This window comes from Saimiri boliviensis, chromosome 12 (assembly GCF_048565385.1).
Source record: "Saimiri boliviensis isolate mSaiBol1 chromosome 12, mSaiBol1.pri, whole genome shotgun sequence".
Lineage (NCBI taxonomy): Eukaryota > Metazoa > Chordata > Mammalia > Primates > Cebidae > Saimiri > Saimiri boliviensis.
Genome location: NC_133460.1, coordinates 100,960,437 through 100,983,409, shown reverse-complemented (window position 1 = coordinate 100,983,409; position 22,973 = coordinate 100,960,437). Strand labels below are relative to the sequence as shown.

At 37.2% G+C, this 22,973-nt stretch overlaps 1 protein-coding gene across 2 annotated transcripts; it reads right to left on the bottom strand.

Annotated features, from left to right (window-relative positions):
• Positions 1-1,274: 1,274 nt before the first annotated feature.
• On the bottom strand, positions 1,275-21,773 carry PNLIP (pancreatic lipase). 2 transcript variants are annotated; one of them, XM_003922172.4, is made up of 13 exons: positions 21,748-21,773; positions 21,568-21,613; positions 20,014-20,168; positions 19,224-19,346; positions 17,105-17,239; positions 14,526-14,637; positions 13,124-13,243; positions 12,914-13,033; positions 12,310-12,428; positions 9,606-9,735; positions 8,353-8,461; positions 7,232-7,396; positions 1,275-1,395 (listed from the first exon to the last, which is right to left on the bottom strand). In XM_003922172.4, the coding sequence occupies exons 2-13, from the start codon at positions 21,611-21,613 to the stop codon at positions 1,332-1,334; spliced, it is 1,398 nt and encodes a 465-aa protein (XP_003922221.1). In that variant the 5' UTR covers positions 21,748-21,773; the 3' UTR covers positions 1,275-1,331. The 2 variants fall into 2 exon arrangements, with proteins under 2 accessions (XP_003922221.1, XP_039320979.1); XM_039465045.1 differs by lacking the exon at positions 21,748-21,773 and adding an exon at positions 7,031-7,033 and having other exon boundaries at positions 1,332-1,395; positions 19,999-20,168.
• Positions 21,774-22,973: the final 1,200 nt, after the last annotated feature.

Sequence of the window (22,973 nt, the reverse complement as noted above, 5' to 3'; positions counted from 1 at the left end):
ATTTACTTCATATACTTTGGTAAAATACAGAATAAATGGCATTTTCAATTTTTCATTCCACTGTGCCTTTGGCTAAGGAGTTCCTTCTCTCTGGAGTGCCCTTCCCACCATGTACTCTTAGCAAATCCCTACCCAACTTTTAAGACCTAACACAAATACCTCTTTCTTTCTTAGGATGTTATTGTTTAGACATAGCCTAATTTTAAGTACCTGACCCTAGTGGATTCATTCATTGGTTCCATTAGTGGGAAAGTCATCTGAAAAATACTTATTTGTTCTTTTACTACATGGCAGGCATGTGCCAGGCACATATAATGGGCAAACTCCTTAAGGAGTTTAGAAATGGATATACAGAGAAGTGAGCCAGCAAGCAATTACAATACGGGAAGTCCAGTGTTGAGAAGGCAAAATGTCTGGGTGTGGTAGGAGTATAGTGGGGAAGCCCCTAATCAAGTCTTAGTGGGTGCAGATAATGGAGGTGAGTCCTGGAGGAAGTGATGTCTACAAAGAGATTTAAGAACCAGTAGGAGTTTAATAGACAGGATGACAGAGAAAAGAACATATCAGGAAGAAGAAGAGTTCCTGACAACATCCAGTGGCATCAGAGATCAAGACCCTCTTGGGGGACAGTGTCCAAATGTACAGTTCTAGAAGGAACATAGTAAAAGATGAATCTGCAGTCCAAGGAGACAACCAGATCGAGAGGGACCTCACAAAGTTTACTAAAGAATATGGATTCTGTCCTGGGGACCACTGGAAGGATGATTTAATTGTGCTTTGGAAAGATCAAAGAGGCTTCAGGAGAAGTGGTCTAATTTTAAGTACCTGACCCTAATGGATTCAGGTACTTAAATCCACTAGTATCTGATTTGGGGGAACTCCACATACAAGCAGGTAGACCTGTTAGTGAGCATTGAAACTGTCTAGTCCCCATTTCCTTGTGTGTCATTTCCCCCGAGATGTCTGATTAGGAGCAGACACAGAACTTAAAGATTATGGAAAAAGTGGCAATTGTGAGTCTTTCCATGTGAGCCTACCAAGAGGGGATCATTTTGGACATGGAAGACTGCCTTAAGTGACCAGAATGGCATCAGTAATAATAATGAGCATAATGATAGTACCATGTAAACAAATTCTTAAGGTCAAATATGCAGCAAAATTCAACAGTCATTGGTGGTTCTTTTGACCAACCCCAAATTTTGGATTTTAGTCACTTTATCCAACAAATTCATTTGAAACAATGGAAATTTTGGACAAAAGAAACAGGCATGTATTGCATCACCACCAGATTTTATTAGAAGTCAATTCACTGGTCAAATAACAGCAGTCTCCTAACACGGTTTGAGGGTGAGCAGAATGTCCTCCCTGACGGTTTCTAAACTACAGAAGTTGAACCTGTGGAGAGAAAACAACACAAAGTCACCTTCTCTTCCTGGCACACATCTGGAGTATTGACAGTGAGGACAATCTCTGCCCCCAGCCTCCCAGTCTGAGTGAAGGGCACACCCTGTGCTGGAGACCAGACAATGGCTGAGGAAAGATCTCTTCTACATAAAGGACTGAATTCTCCTTTCCAGTGTCATTTTCTGGTTGTGCAATAGCAGAGAGAAATAGACACCCCAAAGAAAAAGAAAGACTAATTTGTCATGAGCAGTCACTGAACACTTAGTCCATGTCAACCGGTGCAACTGAGGAAGAGCAGAGTCACTATCATAAGAAATCAGCGCAGTGTATAAAATCCAATTCCTGGTGTTACGGTGGCTAGCCATTATTTTAATTCAGTCTTTGAATTGAAATGACTAATTTTTCTCATTAAGATTGAACAATATGCCTTCTTTTCCTGTGAGCATCAAAAAAAGAAAATAAAGGAAGGAAAGAAGGAAGGAAGGAAGAAAAGAAGGAAGGGAAGGAGGGAAAGAAGGAGGAGGGAAGGAGAAAAGAAAGAAAGAAAGAGAGAAAGAAAAAGAAACAGAAAAAGAAAGAAAGAGAAAGAAAAGACTAAACAACACTTAGGATGCTTTGGAATATTTTTCTTAAATACCTTAGCATATGTAAACTACCAGGCACAGAAAAAAGTGATCAGAAAATATTTTTTTTTTCCTTTCATGTTCACTTCCTCAATGATAGCCTCACAAATAGGAAATTAAAGGTTAAAACTGTTATCTATAAAGGATGCATGAAATGAAAGGCACCAGTATTTACATATGACTAAAGGTGAACTGAATTTGTTTTGCAGCAGTTAAGAATTTTGTAGAGTCAAACTTCCTGCACAGAAATTCAGGAATGGTATCTTCATTTAATTATCTATAAAATAAGGATAATAAAACTATCTACCTCATAGGAGATACATTTTTACTTTAACAGCTTTATTGAGCTTTAATTTACCTGGGATAAACTGTTTATATTTAAATCGATACATTTTCTCACACACACACACACACACACACCTCTGAAACCGTCACCGAAATCAAAGTTATAAATGTATTTATCATTCCCCCAATTTTCTTCCTTCCCCTTTGTAATTGCTTCTTCTCATTCCCTCCAATAATCACTCCTCCCAGGCAACCACTACTCTGCTTTTGCTATAGAGTAGTTTGAACTGTCTAGAATTTTATGTAAATAGAATCTAAAGTGTATGTACTCTTGTCGAGCTAGTTATTCAGTATAACTATCTCGAGATTCATCCATATTGTTGTGTGTACCACTAATTCATTCCTGTGACTGCTGAGTAGTATTCCATTGTATGGACAGACCTTAGTTTGCTTATCCATTCCTCTGTTGGTAGACATTTGGATTGTTTCTAGTTTTTGGTTATTACAATAAAAGCTGCCATAGGCTGGGTGTGGTGGCTCATGCATGTAATCCCAGCACTCTGGGAGGTAGAAGCCGGTGGATTACATGAGATCAGGAGTTCAAGACCAGCCTGACCAACATGGTGAAACCCTGTCTCTACTAAAAATACAAAAATTAGCAGAGCATGGTGGTGCATGCCTGTAATCCCAGCTACTGGGGAGGTGGAGGCAGGAGAATCGCTTGAACCCAGGAGACGGAAGTTGCAGTCAGCCGAGATTGCGCCACTGCACTCTAGCCTGGAGGACAGAGCAAGACTGTTTCAAAAATAAAAGCTGCTATAAATATTCATGTACAAACCTTTTGTATAATCATATGTGTTCTTGCTTCATGGGTAAATATCTAACACCGAAATCACTGACTCAGCTAAATGTATGTTTGGGTTTTTAAAAAACTGTTAAACTGCTCTCCAAAGTAGTTATATCATTTTTATATTCCCATCAGCACTGTATGGTAGTCCGTAACGACAGTTGAAATTATCAATCTTAATTTTGGCCATTTAAATAGGTTTACGATGCTATCTTATTCTGTTCTTAATTTACATTTTCTAAGGATTAACAGTGTATTATTTTCTGTTCTTTCATGTAGTGAAATCTATTTGTGTTTTTATACTTAAAGTGCATTTCAGGCTGGGCACAGTCGCTCACACCTGTAATCTCAGCACTTTGGAAGGTCCAGGCAGGTGAATCTCCTGAGGTCAGTTTGAGACTAGCCTAGTCAAGATGGTGAAACCCTGCTAATACTAGAACTATGAAAATTAGCTGGGAGTGGTGGCACATGCCTGCAATCCCAGCTGCATGGGAGGCTGAGGCTGGAGAATCACTTGAACCCAGGAGGCAGAGGTTGCAGTGAACCAAAATTGTGCCACTGCACCCCAGCCTGGGTGACAGAGCAAGACTCCCATCTCTAAATAAATAAGTAAGTAAGTAAGTAAATAAATAAATAAATAAAGTGCATTCATGTAGCTAGAATACAATTGGATACTGAGTTTTAAAAAATATGGTGGGATAAGTTTTATCTTCTAATTGTGGTATTTAGACCATTTCCACTTTATATGATTATTTATACGGTTAGGTATAAGCCTATTTTCTTTCTATTTGTTTTCCATTTATCTTCTATATTCTTTGTTTTCTTTTAGTTCTTTTTATGCTCTATTTTGGATTATATGTTATTCCATTTTATCTCCTTGGTTGGTTTATTTGCTATTATCCTTTGTTTCATTATTTTAGTGGTTGTTTCATTATTTTAGAATTTATAGCACATATTTTAACTTATCACATATTACCTTCAAGAGAGAGTACACCAATTCATGAATGGTATAAAAACTTCCAACAGTATATTTTCAGCTCTCCCTGCCCTTTATGCACTGTTATTTTACTTATATACTTTCTAAAATAGTCATTATTTTTTAAAGAGTCATTTTTTCAAAGAGAATTTAGTGATAAGAATTAATAACATTACATATTCATCATGTATTTCCTATTTCCTGTGTTCTTAATTTCTTTTAGTGAATTCTTTTCTAGCTGGTATCATTTTCCTCTGTCTGAAGTCCTGCCTATAACATTTCTTTCAGTGTTAACCTGCTGGTGAGGAATTTTTTTAGTTTTAGAAGTCTTTATTTCACCTTTGTCTTTGAAGGATATTTATGGGTATACATTCTGGATTAACAGTTTTTTCCTTTCAGTACTCAAAGATGTTGTCTCACTGTCTACTGGTGTGCATTGTTCCTGATTAGAAATTTGTTGTAAGTTTTTTTCTTTACTCTTGTAATGTGTCATTTTTCTCTGACTGCTTTCAATATTTTGTCATTATCATTGGGTTTGAACATTTTTTTATTTGTGTAAATTTAAGGGAACAAGTGAAGTTTTGTTAGACGGATATACTGTATAGTTATAAAATCTAGGTTTTTAGTGTCATCACCCGAATAATGTACGTTCTACCTGGTTTTGAGCATTTTGATTTTTACATGTGTTGATGCTTTCTTCTTCATGTTTCTTATGATTTTCTTTGATCTGTTGGTTTATAGTTTTCACCATGTTTGAAAATGTTTGAGGTATTTCTTCACATACATTTTTCTGTCCCTTCTTTGTTAGGGTCTTCAAAGACAAATAAACAAGCTTTATTGTTGTCCCACAGATCACTGATGCTGTTTTAAAATTATTTTTAAGACTCTCTTTTCTCTATTTCATTTTGGAAAGTTTATGTCTTCAAGGTCATTAACCTTGTCTTCTATAATGTCTAATCGACTGTTAGCTACATTCAGTGCATTTGTTGTTTGTGACACTGTATTTTCCATCTCTAGAAACTCAATGTGGGGCTTTTTCTATATAGGTGAGCATCCCGAATCCAAAAATAAAAAATCCATTCCTGAGTTACTTCTCTCAGGGAAGGAAACCAAACATTGTGTGTTCTCACTGATAATGTGGGAGCCAAGCTATGAGGACAAAAAGGCATAAAAATGATACAACAGACTTTGGGGACTTGGGGGGAGGAATGAGAGGGGATGAGGGATAAACAACTACAAATAGGGTGCAGTGTATATATGGTTGATGGGCGTACCAGGATCTCGCAGATCACCCCTGAAGAATTTATTCATGTAACCAAATAACTTATGGAAAAATAAAATAAAATAAAAATAAATTTTAAAAGTCCCAAGTGCTCTGAAATCTGAAACTTTTGATTGTCAACATGACACTCAAAGGAAATGTTTATTGGAACATTTCAGATTTTGAATTTTTTTTTTAAATGTTGGATGCTCAACTGGTACATATAATGCAACTATTCCTAAAGTCCAAAGAAATTCAAAATATGAACCACTTCTGATCTCAAGCATTTTGGATGAGAAACATTCAAACTGTATATGCCATGTCTTTACTGATCTTTTAAGCAAATGGAATACAGGTTGAAGAACTGTTTTAATTTTCTTCTCTGCTAATGTAACATCTGTATCAGTTTTGGTTTGGTGTCGATTGGTTATTCTCATTAGAGGCTGTATTTTTCTGCTTCTTTATATATCTAGGGATCCCTGAGTCAAAGTCAGATACTGTGGATTTTAGATTTTTAGGTGTTTGATAATTCTGGATCTTTATAAATATTCTTGACCTTTTTGTTCTGTAATGCAGCTATTTGGAGACAGTTTCTTTACAGATCTTGCTCAATGTAGGTAAATTATTTTCCATTATAAAGTAAGACCTTCTAAAGCACTCTACCCTGTGTCCTTTGAATTATAAGCTTTTCTAGTCTGCTTGGTGGAAACAAGCACCATTCCCAGTCCTGCAAGAGTACGGGGACTGTTTGCTCTAATCCATCAAATGGATATATGAAAGACCTCCAACTGGTTTGCTCTCATGTATGTGCCAATCAATACCTTGATGAATATTCAGGGGGGATTTTCATATCCCTGGGATTTTTTCTCAGCAACTCCTCCTCTCTGGTGTGCTGTCCTAGGACATCTACTTTCCTGGATCTTCTGATTTTTAGCTCTGATTCTTTAACTTAAGGAGTCCACTGAACTCTGCCTGGATTTCTCCTCCCTGTGACACACCCTGGAAATCTCTCAGAGCAGTAAGCTAGGGCATTTGCAAGGCTCCATCTTGTCTGTTTTTGTCTCTCAGGGATCACTGTCCCTTATTGCTTGATGTTCAGTATCTGGAAAACTGTTTTTCCATATCCTTTGTTTGAATTTCTGGTTGTTTCAGTCAGGACAGTAAATCTGGGTTCTGTTACTCCATCTTTGCCAGAAGCAAAGTAACCTCGTTTGGTTTTTATGAGGATGGAAAGATAGAATGACAGAAGCACAGTCCTTGCTTCAGAATTTGGCCTAATATTCAAAAATATTTGGGCTAGTATTAGTATTGTTATGATTACCATCAGATCACTTTTTCTGGTATTCATCATTTGGTTCCCACACACTCCAGTCCTGGTTGAAACCAAGGATTATCTCCTGGACCTTCATCTTCACTAAGACCAGTGATTCAGAATAGCCTATTTCTATTCCTTGATACATTCACTGTATTCCTAACAACTTAAGCAACAATTACCTGAGCCCAGGAAGTTTGGAAGACACACACATGAAGCCCTCAGATAGCACAAAGCACAGCTGCCAGAGGAAACATTCCTCTCAACTTAGAATCATGAAGCTAGATGCTCCTTCTAATATTTAATTTGTATCTGCTAACACACACTTATCTGCAAATTGACAAAAGTTGTTTCCTAAAGTTCTATACTTTTTCCTAAAGAAACAGAAGGCATTAGGAAGCAACTGTGACTAGGGTGTAGGCAATCCCCTGTGGGAGGTTTAACTTCAAGTAGACTGTTAGTGGGAATAGAATGGTAAGTACAGACTCAATATTTCACGTTTCCTTGGATTTTCAATACTTACTCTTTTCCATCATTTGTCTCCACTGTGATCTTGGATGCTCCCACTCTGGGTAAAGTTGGATTGATCACATTGTTATACCAAATAAATTTAACCTTCTCCAAGTTCCCAACTTCCACATCTGAGTCAAATTCATTGGAATGAGTACTATCTGGTTTGAGCGAGCCCCTTAGGATTTAAAAAGTTAACAAAAACATTCATGAGCATACATAAACATACATATAAATGTATACATATATATTTGTATGTATGTAAATGTGTGTGTGTATATATATAAACATACTATTTATGCTTCTAAGACGAGCTTACAATGCATTTCTGGCTAAGGTGATTGGTAGTACACTTGTCATTCTAATATATTAAGTAAATTCAGACGCGTATGCTAAATTTATTTAATATATTAGAATGACAAATGGTAGTCCATTTGCCATGAATGTCTCATATTAGTCACCTTTACTTTAATAAAACTTCAAACATATATTAGTTACAATCTTCCCACAATTCAATAAATGATGAGAGTCTTCCATCATCTTTTCTCATCTGTTTTGTGGCCAGACTAATTAATTACTGATTATAAATCAGATGCCAATCATCAAAGCACACAGGAATGGTTTTATCAGGAAATAGCATGAAAATATTTAGAAACAGAATTCTGAGTTGTATTAAGGTGCAAGGATGACACAATTTCTTCCTTTTTCTTATACATGTCAGTACTCTACTCCCAAATAGTAATGAGTAGACAAACGCTTATGCTGATAACATACATTATGCATGTGCAGTATTCCAATATTTAAGAAGCTTTGGCCGGCTGCTGTGGCTCATGCCAGTAATCCCAGCAAATTTGGGAGGCCTAGGTGGGCAGGTCACCTGAGGTCAGGAGTTTGAGACCAGCCTGGTCAACATGGCAAAACCCTGTCTCTACTAAAAATACAAAAATTAGCCAGGTGTGGTGGTGAGTGTTACTCAGGAGACTGAGGCAGGAGAATTGCTTGAACCCTAGAGGCAGATGTTGTAGTGAACCAAGATTACGCCACTACCCTCCAGCCTGGGTGACAGAGTGAGACTCAGACACACACACACACACACACACACACACACGAAGCATAGAGTAATATTTTACTCACTTGAAAATTTCATATTGCTTAGAGTTTCCTTTATTTCCAAACAAAGAAACTAGTATGTGTCCTGTAACCCTACTTCCAGACAGTGTGACAGATACTTTATACCTCCAACCTGCAAGGGAGAAAAATTGCAAAATGTCAGTTTGCAGAGAAAAACCACTAAAAACAATTTAATTTGGATTCCACTACTGCTGAGTTTTGAATAATTTATTTATAATGTGTTTGTATATATGTGTGTGTTAGTAATTTTCTAATGAAATAGTCATAGATATTCCTTTATATGTGTTAGGGGATAGGCATTGGGTTGTAGGGACTTTGCAGAATTCTTTCAAAGTTAAGACAGACTTTTTTCAAGCCAAGAAACAAAGGAATACATTTAGTTCTCATTTTCCAACCTAACAATTTATTCTTGAAAGTTATAAGAATTTTATGTTACAAGGTAGTTATAAAATTATAAACTGTGATACTTTTTCAGTTTAATTTATTTTAATAGAAAATAAATTTCACTCCAAATTTTAGAGTATTGTCATCTTTTTGTATATATATCTACAATTTATTTTCAAAATTGTATAATTTGACTTATCATTGCCTTTGGGAATGCATTAATTTATGAAAACCAAAAGCATGTTTTCTTGGTACTAGGCAATAGTTTGCCATTTAGAGATAGTCTGAGCCAAATTGGGGAGGAGATAAAATTGGTTGTTAGTATTTTAAAAAATTGGTAACCTCATTGACTCTCATCCAAATAATTTTCTTCCTCTGTTATTCAAAAAAGAAATCCAGATCCTGTTCCCATTCCTACCACTCCTCGATCCTCTAATTCCCATCACCCATGGAGCCTACAGTCCTAAGCGTCTCTTAAATACGTCAACGTCTTTACATTCCCACGACATCTGCCATCTCTCTCTCCTAGATTACTTTTCTGCCTTTACAAAAATCTCAGAATTTTATTCAGTGAAAATTTTTACTGAATATAAGGAGGCTGGGGCAGGGAAAGCTTTCTGAATTCAGCACCAGAATCAAATGTGAAGAATGTGAAGAAACTTATTTTTGCAGCATTAAGAGTTCAGTCCCTAAACTCTGTTCTGCCACCCTAATTAGCTGTAATTACCTTGAACATAGCATTAAGCATTTTTCCACATTGCAGAGGGGTTGTTTAAAGCTTTTGATAGAAAAGCAAGTATGCACATTTTCAGTGGACATAATAATAAACTATATAGCAATAAGAATATAAGATAAAGAAAATAGAAACTTACGTGCAAAATTACTGGCATCACCAGTGTTTAGATAAAATTTTTGGCCCACATTATTTGTCTTCCCAATAAATCTATCAGCATAGTGACCCATCTGTGGGCAGCCTCCACTTGGACAGGGGAAGCACTTGTTCTAGTGAAAACAAACAAATGATGAATGAGGGTGCCCTGTCTTTTAATTCAGTACTCTATTTCCGACATGTTGTTGTCATTCAAGCATTCTAAAACAAGTTCGGTTCTGACGGTAAATGGGGACTTTAATAGTGTCTCAGTAGCAAAAATTAACAATGGATTTCATTATTCACAACAGTAACTCACCAACTTCACTGTTTAAACGACATAATACTATAAAAATCATACAATGAGCCAAGTGCAGTGGCTCATGCCTATAATCTCAGCACTTTGGGAGGCTGAGGTGGGTGGATCATCTGAGGCCAGGAGTTCAAGACCGGCCTGACCAACATGATGAAACCCTGTCTCCACTAAAAATACAAAACTTATCTGGGCATGGTGTTAGGCACCTGCAATCCCAGCTACTTGGGAAGCTGAGGCAGGAGAATCGCTTGAACCCAGGAGGCTGAGGTTGCATTTAAGCCTTGGGCAACAAAATGAGACTCTGTCTCAAAAAAAAAAAAAATCATACAATGAGAGAATGTGTGTGTGTGTGTGTGTGTGTGTGTGTGTGTGTGTGTATCTTCTATCTATGTTTTGCCTTTTGTCTAATTTGCTCCTAAGACATTCACCTACCTACAGCTAGAGTTTATTTTAGAAAGACTGCATAAGTAAAACAGAGGTTATAATCAGCCTCTGATAAACAAAATAGGATTTATTAGAACAACAGGCTCAAAATCAGGCTTTTTTCAATTCCTTTAGCTCATATTTAGCATACCAACATCTGGAAGATTTGGATCAGAATTCTATGTGAAGAGAAAATGCCCAGGCTGGCCTAAGGCTTACTGTGAGGCTGGTATCTGGAGAAGATACATTAATATAGGAAAATATCCCTTATTTCTGGAACAAGGACTTATGGGAAAAAGAGATGTAGAGGGAGGAACCAAGTAGGCAGGACAGGTGTCCCAATTCCCACTAAGAGGACCAAGGCTACTCTATATTAAAGGCAAGTGGTGGACTCCTAGCTCAATGCATCATGTTATGGGCTCCCCACAGTCCCAGGGTTGGCATTCAACAAAGTCCAGGTGTTACCTAAGGCAGCCAGGAAGAAATGGCCAGAGCTCTCTGAGGGCATTGCTAGAGCCAGAAGAATAGACAAGCCCAAGACTTCATCTCTAAATTCAGCAGTGTACCCATCAGTAGAATAGACAAGGCTATTACCCAGAGTCCAAAGGAGCCCAGACTTTGCACCCATGGACTCCCAATTCATTTCCTCTGCTGAGCACTCACCAACCACCACCATCGAATCACCTGGCCTCAGCACTCACTTGGAGAGAAGCTTAGAAGGGAGTGCAAAGGTGAAGAAATCTGCAAGACTGAGATTTTTTCTTATACAAGTGCTGAGTATCATTTAAAAGAACTGTTTATACCATTGATTAGACAAAATTTTAACTGGATGGAACCTGAGGCTTTTGTATTTGCTTCTTTATTTTTTTTGCCCATTACTTACTGTTGGGTATTGGGAAGAAAATAAAAATAAAGTTAAAATAAAGAAAGAGGAGGGCTCTTCTGTCTTATTGTACATGGAAGCTGCAGTGTGAATAATATACGTACTCCCTCTCCCATAAAGCTAACATTTACTGAATGCTATTATATTTTTTGCACTGGGCTAAGCAAATAACGTATGTATTTTTATTAAGTTCTCTCACCAATATGTTGAGTTTACCATTATTATTTACATTTATACATGAATAAAATTCCTTAGAGAAGTGCTTTGCCCAAAGATATTCAGCTTTTTAATGGTGAAGCCAGAATTTGTGTCCTCTCTTTTAATCACTAAGGTATATATCCTGGATAATTTTGACTTCACCTGGCACATTTGTCACTGAAAATTTTCTTATTAAATCCATAGGTTTCAAAGTTTGATTTCAAAAATTTATGGTGCAAAGAAAAGACAATTTTATTTAAAAAAATCCAGACAATAGAGATGTCATGTTTGAGATTACACATGAAGAATTCAACTAAGAGCAAACCACCATGACACACATTACCTCTGTAACAGACCTACACCTTATGCACATGTATCATGGAACTTCAAGTAAAATTAAATAAATAAATAAATAAATAAATAAATAAATCAGCCAAGATATCAAGAGAATATCAAATAAGATGAATATTCAGAAAAAAAACTTGTCAATTATGAAATTGCACAGAAATGTCCATGTCTATAATTATATATTAATAGTTTAACAGGTTAGCATTTAAGAAAAGTTTTCCATGTTCATCAGCATCCTCAGCTTTCCATAGACTAGTTACTTTTTGGTTGTTTGGGGTTATTTCTAAAAAAAGTTTGAACATTTACTCAATATATACAAAAGTAATACAAATGAAAATACACATAGGACATTTCCATTTACAAGCTCATTTCTATAAAGTACTCTGATTTATGACTATTTAAATACATATCTATAATTAAAGGCATGTGTAAGTACAAAAGTATAAACATTCATTGAATGATGTCACGTATAGGAAACCACACCAGTCATGAGAAGTGACATTCACAAAATTCTTTATGTGGAAGGTGGAGTCTGCTTACCGCAGAGAAGACATTGTAAGAGGCACAGGGGAATCCAGCAAAGCCATCAGGGTTGACGATGCTATCACTGTAATATTTGTAGCTTCTTAAGTGATTACAGGCCACAAAGTCTCGAGTCCCTTTGAATCAAACATAATTATCCATCAAGGACAGATTTTATTTTTCCAAGTTAACATCATATTCAGAATATAGCCGTTGAGTAGATTTCTCTAATTAGTGTGAGCTCATGCACGTCACAGAACAAAGTCATTTTAAAGTATATTTATGATTTGTGATGTAACTAGAAGTTGAATACTGTTTAAGATTATAATAGGTAATACCATAATTAAATGAAAGGTTTAAAGTACTGTAGAAGAAAAAGATTGGTTTAAATAAATAAAAGCTCATTCCCTGAATTAGGTATCTGGAAGTTGACAGAAAATACACTTGCTTTCCCAGTCCATGCCCACTTATCCCAGGGAAAGCCTACATCTCATGGATACAATTAAAAGTCTTTTGTTATATAAAATGTCAGACCTGTACAATTTCCAAGGGTTTAGCAAGTTTAGCAAAACAAAACACAAGCTTTCCCCCAAGAAGATCTTTGTACGCATAATAGCTCTACCTTCCCAAATTCCGTCTATGTCCACAATCTGAGAGAGAATATTCTTCTTACAACCAGGCATTTCTATTCCTCCATTTGGAAAGAAATCTAGGTGGCCCACGAGTTGGCTCATTCCAAATCCTGAAGAATAATAAAAGTAAATGAGGGTTTATGCTAATGTATAGACTAATAAACTATAAAACCCTTTGGGGGACTGGTTGAGGAACTCACCCATATTGGGGATTATGGGGGCACCATCTGTGTGAATTACATCCACAAATTGGGCATCGCTGGGGTCCAATCGGACTATCTCAGGTGTGCCCTCAAAACAAGGTTCTGCTGGGTCCAAGCCTAAAGTAAAGAGGATGTGTCATGAATTACAACAAGTCCTGAGTACAAGTATTGGGAGTAAAACATGATTTATGCATGGAAAGAGATGAACGAGTTCTTTCTTACCTGATCATTTGCTGAAAGGAAATCTGCTTCTAGTTTGCTATTTGCTTTACAGTGAATTTTCCCCAAACCAAAGAATTTGCCTCTCTTTATGGATGCATAGTCACTGGGAGAGTCTTGGTCACTAGCAGCAGTTACAAGAAAAGAGCAGACTCTGAGACACACTGGACTAAAAATCACTCAGGGTAAAAGAGTCCCCATCAGACTGTGAACTCCCATAAGGGCAAGGACGTTGGCTTTCACCATCACTGAGACCACAGGCTTGCATTGCACAGCACCCGACCAAGCAGGCCGTGGGAAAGAAATTTTTCAGCAAATTAATGGATAGGCATTACAGATTATCCCAAATCCAAATACAGCTGACTTATCCCAAGGGCTAAAAAGAGAACCACCAAGTCAGAGACAAAAAGGTGGAACACAGATGGAAGAGGAAGGTGTTTCTTTCTTGAAATCATCACCTCTCAGATCCAGAATGGTAGTATCTTTCTTATAAGCTTACAGAGGTTTTAGAACCTGGGTATCCAATATGTGAGGTCACTGGTCAAATGCAGCCAGCCTCAGGTTTGTAACATACTATTTGTTATCTCATTAGCAGCACACAGAACTGGCAGTCCAGAGCACCCTGGCCACCTTTTCCCTGACAACTCTGGGGTTATGTTTGAGGTTTAAGCTCATTAGCAATTGCTATTGAAGCAGAATATAATTAGTTATACAAATTTCAGCTCTTTGGTTTAATTACATTTATTCTATTATTTATGATATTTATTCTATTCATGAAACTTGACTTTTGTGAATGAGGAAATAGACACGAATAAAATCTCTGGAGGTTCTTCATTCACATTTTAGTCACATGCAATATAAATATGTTAAACAGAGTGCTGTAGACCAAAGACTGGTATCAACGAAGACTTTACAAAGCCTTAGAACATAGTGATTTTTGATCATGGGGCCCAATTCAGAAAATGTGAAAAGGTCAACAGTAGAATTGCACCAAATTTCCATCTTGCATTTCCTTTTAGATCACACAGAGGCTGCATTTAGTCTACTTTTGTAGCTTTCTTTCTTTCTTTTTTAAGGAGATGGGAGTCTCACTATGTTGCCCAGACTGACCTCAAACTGCTGGGCTCAAGAGATCCTCCTGCCTCAATCCCACCTGACATCTTTCACTGTTTTGACCAACCTGTGATGCGTCCAATGGTCCCATTGGTTCTCCTTCCAGCCTCCCCAGCAGCATGGGAACCCAGGCTGTGGCCAATGATGTGCACATTGGAAGGTGAGTAACTGAAGGCTGACTGTCAGAAAGAAAACTTTTCAGAATGTTTTCCAGTACAGCCATGAGTTGCTTAACAACAGCGATATGTTAAGAGAAATGCATCATCAAGCAATTTCATTGTTGTGGGAACATCATAGAGTATATTTATATAAACCTAGATGGCACAGCCTACTACATACCTAGGCTATGTGGCACAGCCTGTTTGTTGCTCCTTGGCTAAAAATCTGTACAGCATGTGACTGTACTGTGTGCTGTAGGCAACTGGAACACAATGTAACTACTTGTGTATCCAAATATATCTGAACCTAAAAAACATACAGTATAAAAGATTTTAGGCTTAGCTGTGGTGGCTCAGCTCACCCCTGCAATTCCAGCACTTCGGGAGGCTGAGGTGGGCTGATCACCTGAGATCAGGAGTTCAAGACCAGCCTGGCCAATAAGGTGAAACCCCCATCTCCACAAAAATAAAAAAAAATTAGCTGGGCGTGGTGGTGAGTGCCTATAATCCCGGCTACTTGAAAGGCTGAAGTGGGAGAATCACTTGAACCGGGAGGCAGAGGTTGCAGTGAGCCAAGATTACGCCATTGTGCTCCAGTGTGGGTGACAAAGCAAGACTCCATCTCAAAAAGAAAAAAAGAGATTTTAAAGTGGTACAGCTGTAGAAGGTGCTTACCATGAATGGAGCTTGCAGGACTAGAAGTTGCTCTGGGTGGGACACCACGTAAGTGGTGAGTGAATGTAAAGGCCTAGGATGTTACAGCATGCTGCTGTATAAACACTATACATTTGTGCTACACTAAGTTCATTTAAAAATATTTTTCTTTTTTTATGCAAGTTTTTATTTTTTTAACCGTCTAACTTTCTGTAATAACCCTTAGCTGAAAACACAAACACATTGTATCCCTGTACCAAAATATTTTCTTTATATCTTGATTCTATAAGCATTTTTATATTGTTAATTTTTTTGACTTTTCAAAATTTTTTGTTAAAAACGAAGACAAAAACACTTGCATTAGCCTAAGGCCTATACAGGGTCGGGATCATCAATATCACTGTCTTCCATCTCCACATCTTGTTCCCTAGAAGGTCTTCAGGATCAATAACATGCATGAAGCTGTCATCTCCTATGATAACAGGTCTTCTTCTGGAATACTTCGTGAAGGATCCGCCTAAGGCTGACTCTTTTTTTTTTTTTTTTTTTTTTTGAGACAGAGTCTCGCTCTACTGACCAGGCTGGTGTGCAATGGTACGATCTCGGCCCACTGCAACCTCTGCCTCCCAGGTTCAAGTGATTCTCCTGTCTCAGTCTCCCAAGTAGCTGGGATTACAGGCATGTGCCACCACACCCAGCTAATTTTTTGTATTTTTAGTAGAGATGGGGTTTCACCATGTTGGCCAGGCTGGTCTTGAACTCCTGACCTCGTGATTCACCTGCCTTGGCCTTTCAAAGTGCTGGGATTACAGGCGTGAACCACCACGCCTGGCCTACTTTTCCTTTTCATAATAAGTAGAAGGAGTATACTTTAAAATAATGATAGATAGTATAGTAAATGTGTAAACCTTAATGCAATCATTTATTAGGATTACCATGTATTATATACTGTACATAATTATATATGGTAGACTTTTACATAACTGGCAGTGCAGTAGGTTTGTTAATACCAGCATGACCACAAATTCATGAGTAATGTGTTGTGCTATGGGATCATGATAACTATAGGCAATTGGAATTTTTCAGCTCCATTACCATCTTATGGGACCTCCATCAAATCTGAGGTCCATCATTGACCTACACATCCTCATGTGGTACATAACTGTATTGCCGAATTCATGAGAGGATCAGAGGGAGAACCTTCAAAACTTCAGTGTCAAGAAGATACACTGCCTTTCCAAAGCACTTGACTTCCATGCTTTCTTAAATAGTTACAATGAAAAATGGAAATGGGTTTAAGTTTTAATATGGTGGAAGTAGGGCTGTATATTGTTGTTTTACTATGGAGAACCCTTAATGAACATGAAGAGTTGTTATCCATAGATGATGAAGCAAGTATTTGGATTAGAAAGTAAAAATGAAAACAATTATTTAACCACATTCAAGTAAGCATTTTCTGTGGTTTTGTTGCAAAATGAGGTTAGCTTGTTACCACTGTGCTTCTCTTGAGAAATCAAACAAAACTAGATTAATCTTAAGGTTGACATTGGTAATAACTAGTAAAATTAAAACAAATACTAGTGGAATTTATTATAAACAACTAGCAATTGCTTGAATATTCTCAATTTTAAAAAGCTAGGTTATTGACATTATGGGTTATCGATGAAACCCAAAGTTAGATTTTTAAAATATTTTTCTTTGTAACCAAGGGAGACATCATATCTGAGTACAGAAATGTCTTTATCTATAATTAAATCTTCAGGCGTTTTTTTGGGGGGAAAGACAATCTGGAAAACCATTTGTATAGGCTTTCATACAATCCAGGGGTAATTACCTGAAGAACTTCAACAAAATATGCCACTTCTGCTCCCACAATCCGGATGTTCTGCGAAGCTTGTGTGTATCCAGTTCGGGAGCCACCCTTCCAGTCCACACATATACAGTTCACACTTTCCACCTGGAACAGTTTCTGGTGGAAGGGGCATAATAAACAGATAAATCATTCAGGATCTTTATTAATTACTAATGAACATGTTGGAGGACTAGGATAAATTCCCTCCTTGACTGACATGTCATCATTTTAACCCCAATGCAACTGATACAACTTATAATCTGTTATAGATAAATAATCTCTGCTAAAGTTTACCGTCATCTCCAGACTGGAGTTTTACCAGAGTGGGAACTAGATTGTTGGGATTTCTACTGTAGCAGATACAGAGACATTTAATTCAAGAAAAAAAATGTATAAAAATGTGGCACAATGAGTTGTTCATTAGGTCATCCTAAATGCCAAAAGACTGCGTCGTCCCTTACCAGAATGCACCCAAGGACATGTTTGCATTGTCTGCTGGTATAGCCTGAGTGTCCAGAACAAATTATGGGACACAGTACATGCTCAATAAATATTTAATGAATGAATGAAAGGCAATTTTAGGACACCTTATGTAAATACATTGAAGGTAAGTAAGTTTTTCCACAGTGGAAAGACGAATCAAATTTTTTGGTTGAACGTATTTTATTGTACATCACTAAAGCGTTATTAATATTTCACAAGAAAACATTGCCTACCAGATGCCTACTGAAAGCCTTGTTTGATGGCAGCTAATTATGGTTTCATGGAGGTTAGTTCTGAAAGGAATTCTGTTGTCTGAGTGTGTTTATATACACCTTCTTTTTTTTTTTTTTTCCAAAAAGAATTTGAGAATAATGGAACAATTAGAAATCATCTCTAACTTTTCCATTTTCAAAACGAAAAATCCAAAGCAGGGAAAAGATTTGCTAATCATAGTTAGCTAAGGAGAAAGTTGGGACTGGAATGTAGGATCTTTATCCTTCTATTTTAAACCAGTTGTTTCTGCATCTCAAAGCAATAGTGCTGTCAAAGCCAAATCAGTGCAAACAAAACAAAAAACCAAAACAAAAACAAACAAAAAACCCACAATTGCCTTTGGGATCTTAGAAATAAATGGCATAGCCATATCAAAGGAAGCTGTATTCCTTTTGAAGTGAGAATGACATTTTTTCCTTTGCTGTTGAATAAAAATCTATTACTACCCTCCCTCCGATAATCATCAGCTTTAAGTTATTTTGGAAGACAAGTTGTGGTTTTACTGCTTGTGTTTAAACTTGCGGAGTATATGGACTCTAGGGTGCTCGTCTGTCTTCATGATCAATGTATATGTTCTGGAATTGACTTGGTTTGAGCCACAGGCAGATGTGAAATTCTGGGCTTAGGAGGACCTTCATGTCCTTCTTCTTGACATCTCTGAAGAAAGGACTACTCCCTCTGTGCCATAGTAGGTCAAAGAAATTTGATGAATACATGAATATTTGAATAAATGAAATCAACAATAATGCTTCTCAATCACTAGTAGTTACTAGGAAAATTTATTCTATTTGATTTTCTGTCTTTTCATTCTTCCTTATGGCAGGACACATAGCCAAAGGCAAATTAAAGAGAACAGGCTCACTGCTGCTGAAACAACAGAAGCCAAAATAAAGAACCTACACACTTTTCCAAGTTATTGCTACCAGAGGAGATCAAAAAGTAGCAAGTGAAAGTCAAAGGAAAATAATTTGTTCAGGCAAAGTGAGACCTCTTAGTGCTTCAAATTAAAAACTATCAAAAAAACAGGGCCTGTGACCAGCTGGTGTGCATCAGTATGACAGCGTCTTTTGCTAAAATTTTGAAACACCTCTGTAGCAGTTATTAAATAACCACTGCCTATATCCACCAAACGCTTGCCAGCCTCACTGCTCTGACCATTCTAAGCCCCCTCTTCCCACCACTACCTCCTTGACCTCCCCTAGGACCTCCAGGCCCAGCAGGGGTCTGAAGATTCTCCAAGGCTGTGGGCACCAGCACTTGTCTTTATTGGTTGGGACCAGTGCCTTACCAGTTGTTAATTGTCACTTTGGAAACAACCTTTCCTGGACAGATGACCATATCTCACCGTGCACATATTGGCCAGCCAGTTTTCGTCTCCCTTGTCTATGAATCCGTGAATAATAAAGCGAGTTTTTCTATTTGTTTTGAAATTGGAGTTACTGATGGTTGATGGATCTGCAACAAGTTCCTGTTTAGACAGAAAAGTGTTTCATGTCGGTTTCTTACAGTAGCCAATAGAATCATTTGTACCTGGAGGGAGGCAGTAAGTAGAAGAGTGCTAGGATTCAGGATCCTTGTGAATAATGATTCTCCCCTTACAACCACACTATTCACAATCATCACCATGTTTCCATTTCCCAGTCATCACAACATGTTTGCAGTTGTTCAAGTTGGGATCATATGCTGTTATAACCTTGTAATGATCATAATGATCTTTTATTCATACAATGGAAGGCTTCGTGTGTGTGCGTGTGTGTGTGTGTGTGTGTGCGTGTGTGTGCGCATGTGTGTATCTTTATCTATCTTTATCTAATATAGAGATACCTATATATAATATATAATGGGACATTATATAAATATATAACATTGGGAATGTTTCTATAATTTAGATATCTAAATATAGTCTCATATTTATAATATTTATTAAATATTATGGAGGAAAAAAAAATAATATGAAGTTAATGAACCTTTTATAAACAATTTACATTACATAATACCCAAGCTCAGTGCCCTGAATATCTAAAAAGATGCAAATTTCACAGCCTCATTTTTTTTCTCTTAAGAACTTGAATATTCAGTATCCTTATTACAAAAAACAGGTGGAACTTGGTTCTAAACACAGTGGTAGGTCTTACTTGAAAGTTGTCTGGGTTCTCGTTAGTATATAGGAGGAAGCGGGTATTGACATCTTTTGGAGCCCAGGGCAATATATGAAGGGGTCTTTCCACAATTCCTGCCCATGGGGAATCATCGCTGAAGCAGCCAAGTCTTGGGTAGCAAACTTCTTTTCCTGCAATCCCCCAGAAGGATATTAGTTTTACAAGCATGCTCTTTTTAATGATCTCTCTTCCAGTACAGAAGTTAAAGTACACTGTGTGGTAGACTTTCTTCTTCTGCTACTCTCAGCACCCTCCTAAGCCACACACTCACAAAACAGCTTCAAAAAACAACACACCTATTGTGGACAGGCTGCTGTTTCTCAATTCTACCACATAGGATCACTTCACTCCCCTTGTGTCTCTGCCCAGTCCCAACCTGGGACTCCTTTTAGCCTCTAAACTCAGATATCTTCCTTGGACCATAGGTGATCAAGAAAGGGACAGCCCTGCTTCCCTAAGCCTTAACTTCTTATAGCCAGCATTTAGCTGTGGGCTTTAAAAGGAGAGCTTAAATTTTATGGGAAGGTCAAAACTATATATCCCCATCCTTGCTGTACTGCAGGTCAACTTCATTCCTGTGATGAAGCTGTTCACAAACAACCAAACCAAAAATCCATGGTTTAACACAACTCTAGGCCTGAATGTCACTCGACCCAAAGAAGGGTTTTCTTTTCTAAGGAGGATAAATCCAGATTAATGGTAGAGGTAAGAGTAGTAGCTGTTGTTGGGGCTGACTTTCTCAAAATCTTACCATGTGCCAGGTGCTGGGCTGGATGATTTACTAATCTGACCTAATTCTCACAATAATCCTAGGAGAGGGGAAATCCTACTCTCCCCATTTTGCAGACAAAGATTCTGAAGCACAGAAAAGTTAAGAATTTTGCTCAGGGTAACACAGTTGTAGGTGGTGTATATGTGTATCTTTATGTATCTTTAATATAGAGATACATATATATATATATATAATGGAACATTATTTAAATATATAATATTGGAAATGCTTATATACTTTACATATATTAAATATAGCCCCATATTTATAATATTTATTAAATGGAGCCAAGGTTCAAACCCCTAACTTGGCTTAATATCAGGGTTGCTAGATTTAGCAAATCAAAACACAAGAAAATTAGAAATTCAGATAAATGATAATGTTTTAGTATAAATATGCCACATATTGTTTATGGGAAATATTTGTTGTTTATCTGAAATTCAAATTTAACTGGGTATCTTAGATGTTAACTGACAGCCCTACTCCACATACCTGTGTTCTTTTTTTTTTTTTCATTGCATTTTAGGTTTTGGGGTACATGTGAAGAACATGCAAGATTGTTGCATAGGTACACACATGGCAGTGTGATTTGCTGCCTTCCTCCCCTTCACATACCTGTGTTCTTATGCATCTCCTGTGCTTTACTCCTTGAAATAAAGCTTCCTGTTATTATTGCAGCCTGAATTCAGCTGCCATAGCCCTCCTGACAATGTTGAATAGTGAATCTTTCCCAGCTCCACATTCGTATTTTTTCTTACCTGTTACTGCTCCCAGCAGCAGTGAAAGGGTCCAGAGTAGCAGCATCTGTGCGAAATTAAAAACATGATTGAGTCTGGCTAAGTTTTTAAAAGATCAGCAAGTTCTAGTTCATTTAGACCTCTGGGGGAAAATAGATAAATTCTTATAAATTAGGCATGGAAAACATGTTGTTGACTCACCGTGGCAGTTCTGTCAGGTTCCACACATAACCAGATAGCAACGGTAGGTCCTTTTATAGGCGAACCTTATCTTTTTGAAACCATGGAAAAACTGCATGCAAAGAAAGGGCCAAGGATATATTTCCAGTTTTAATCATAGATAAACCAAGGTTGACAGGGTAGGTAAATTTTCCATAATAGTTGTGGGAAGATGAGAAAGGGGGTAGATATGTGGTTATGTAATACTCAAAATCACTTTAATTTCATTATAGTAAAGGTTCTAGTGTTTCTATCCCTTTTTAAGTTTACACTTCTCTGTGCATGTCTACGGGCATGTGTGAAACTAAATTGTTTTCACAAATTTGGTAACGGCAGTCTTAGAAACAAATACTAATAGCCTACCAGCTCATGCCATTTTTGTATAACCTTGGCTTACCCTCAAAAACAGTCAAATAGAAGCAATCCTTCAAGAGAACTCATACCTTCTGAAAAAGCATTTGATTTGTTATTTTGATAGTCCATAGAACTGATTTATTTCTCAACAACATCACGGAGGAAAGAATACACAAGCTAAGAAAAGAAATTGGGGGTATAGCCAAGAGCATAGAGGCAGAATCAGTGACCCCACTATCAGATAAAATGATGAATAAGAGAAAAAATCTGTATGATTCAACTTGGAAGAAAATGGTTTAGAAAAAATAATCTGAAAGAGAATTGTTTGACTGAAAAGATGGATTGCTTACAATAAATGTTAAAAAGAGTACAATGTGATACCATAATTTTAAGAGACCAGAACCTTTTAGCCTGAAAGTGTCACAGCTATAGGTTGAGTTATTGAAATTGTCACATTTGTAGGTCAAAAGTGGTCAAAAATAATTCAATCCCCTGGAAAAGTTTATAGGTACAGAGAAAAGCAACAAAGTTATTGTGTACAAGGGAAGTTCAAGGAAGTTTGGCAAGGGAATTGTTAAAAAAAAAAAAAAAAAAAAAAACAACCAACAACCAGAAAGCACAAGGAAGGATCGGTGGATGGAAACCATGGCAAGTTCCCACCTAACCTTTCAAATATCAGCCTTTCATCCCCTCCCCACGCAGTCTTCTCCAGCCATGGTTAAGTTGGTTCCCTTGTTCCCTCTAAGAAAGCTTCTCTCTCTCTCTCTTTTTTTTTTTTTTTTTTTTTTTTTTTTTTTTTTGAGGTGGAATCTCACTCTGTCACCCAGGCTGGAGGGCAGTGGTGTGATATCCTT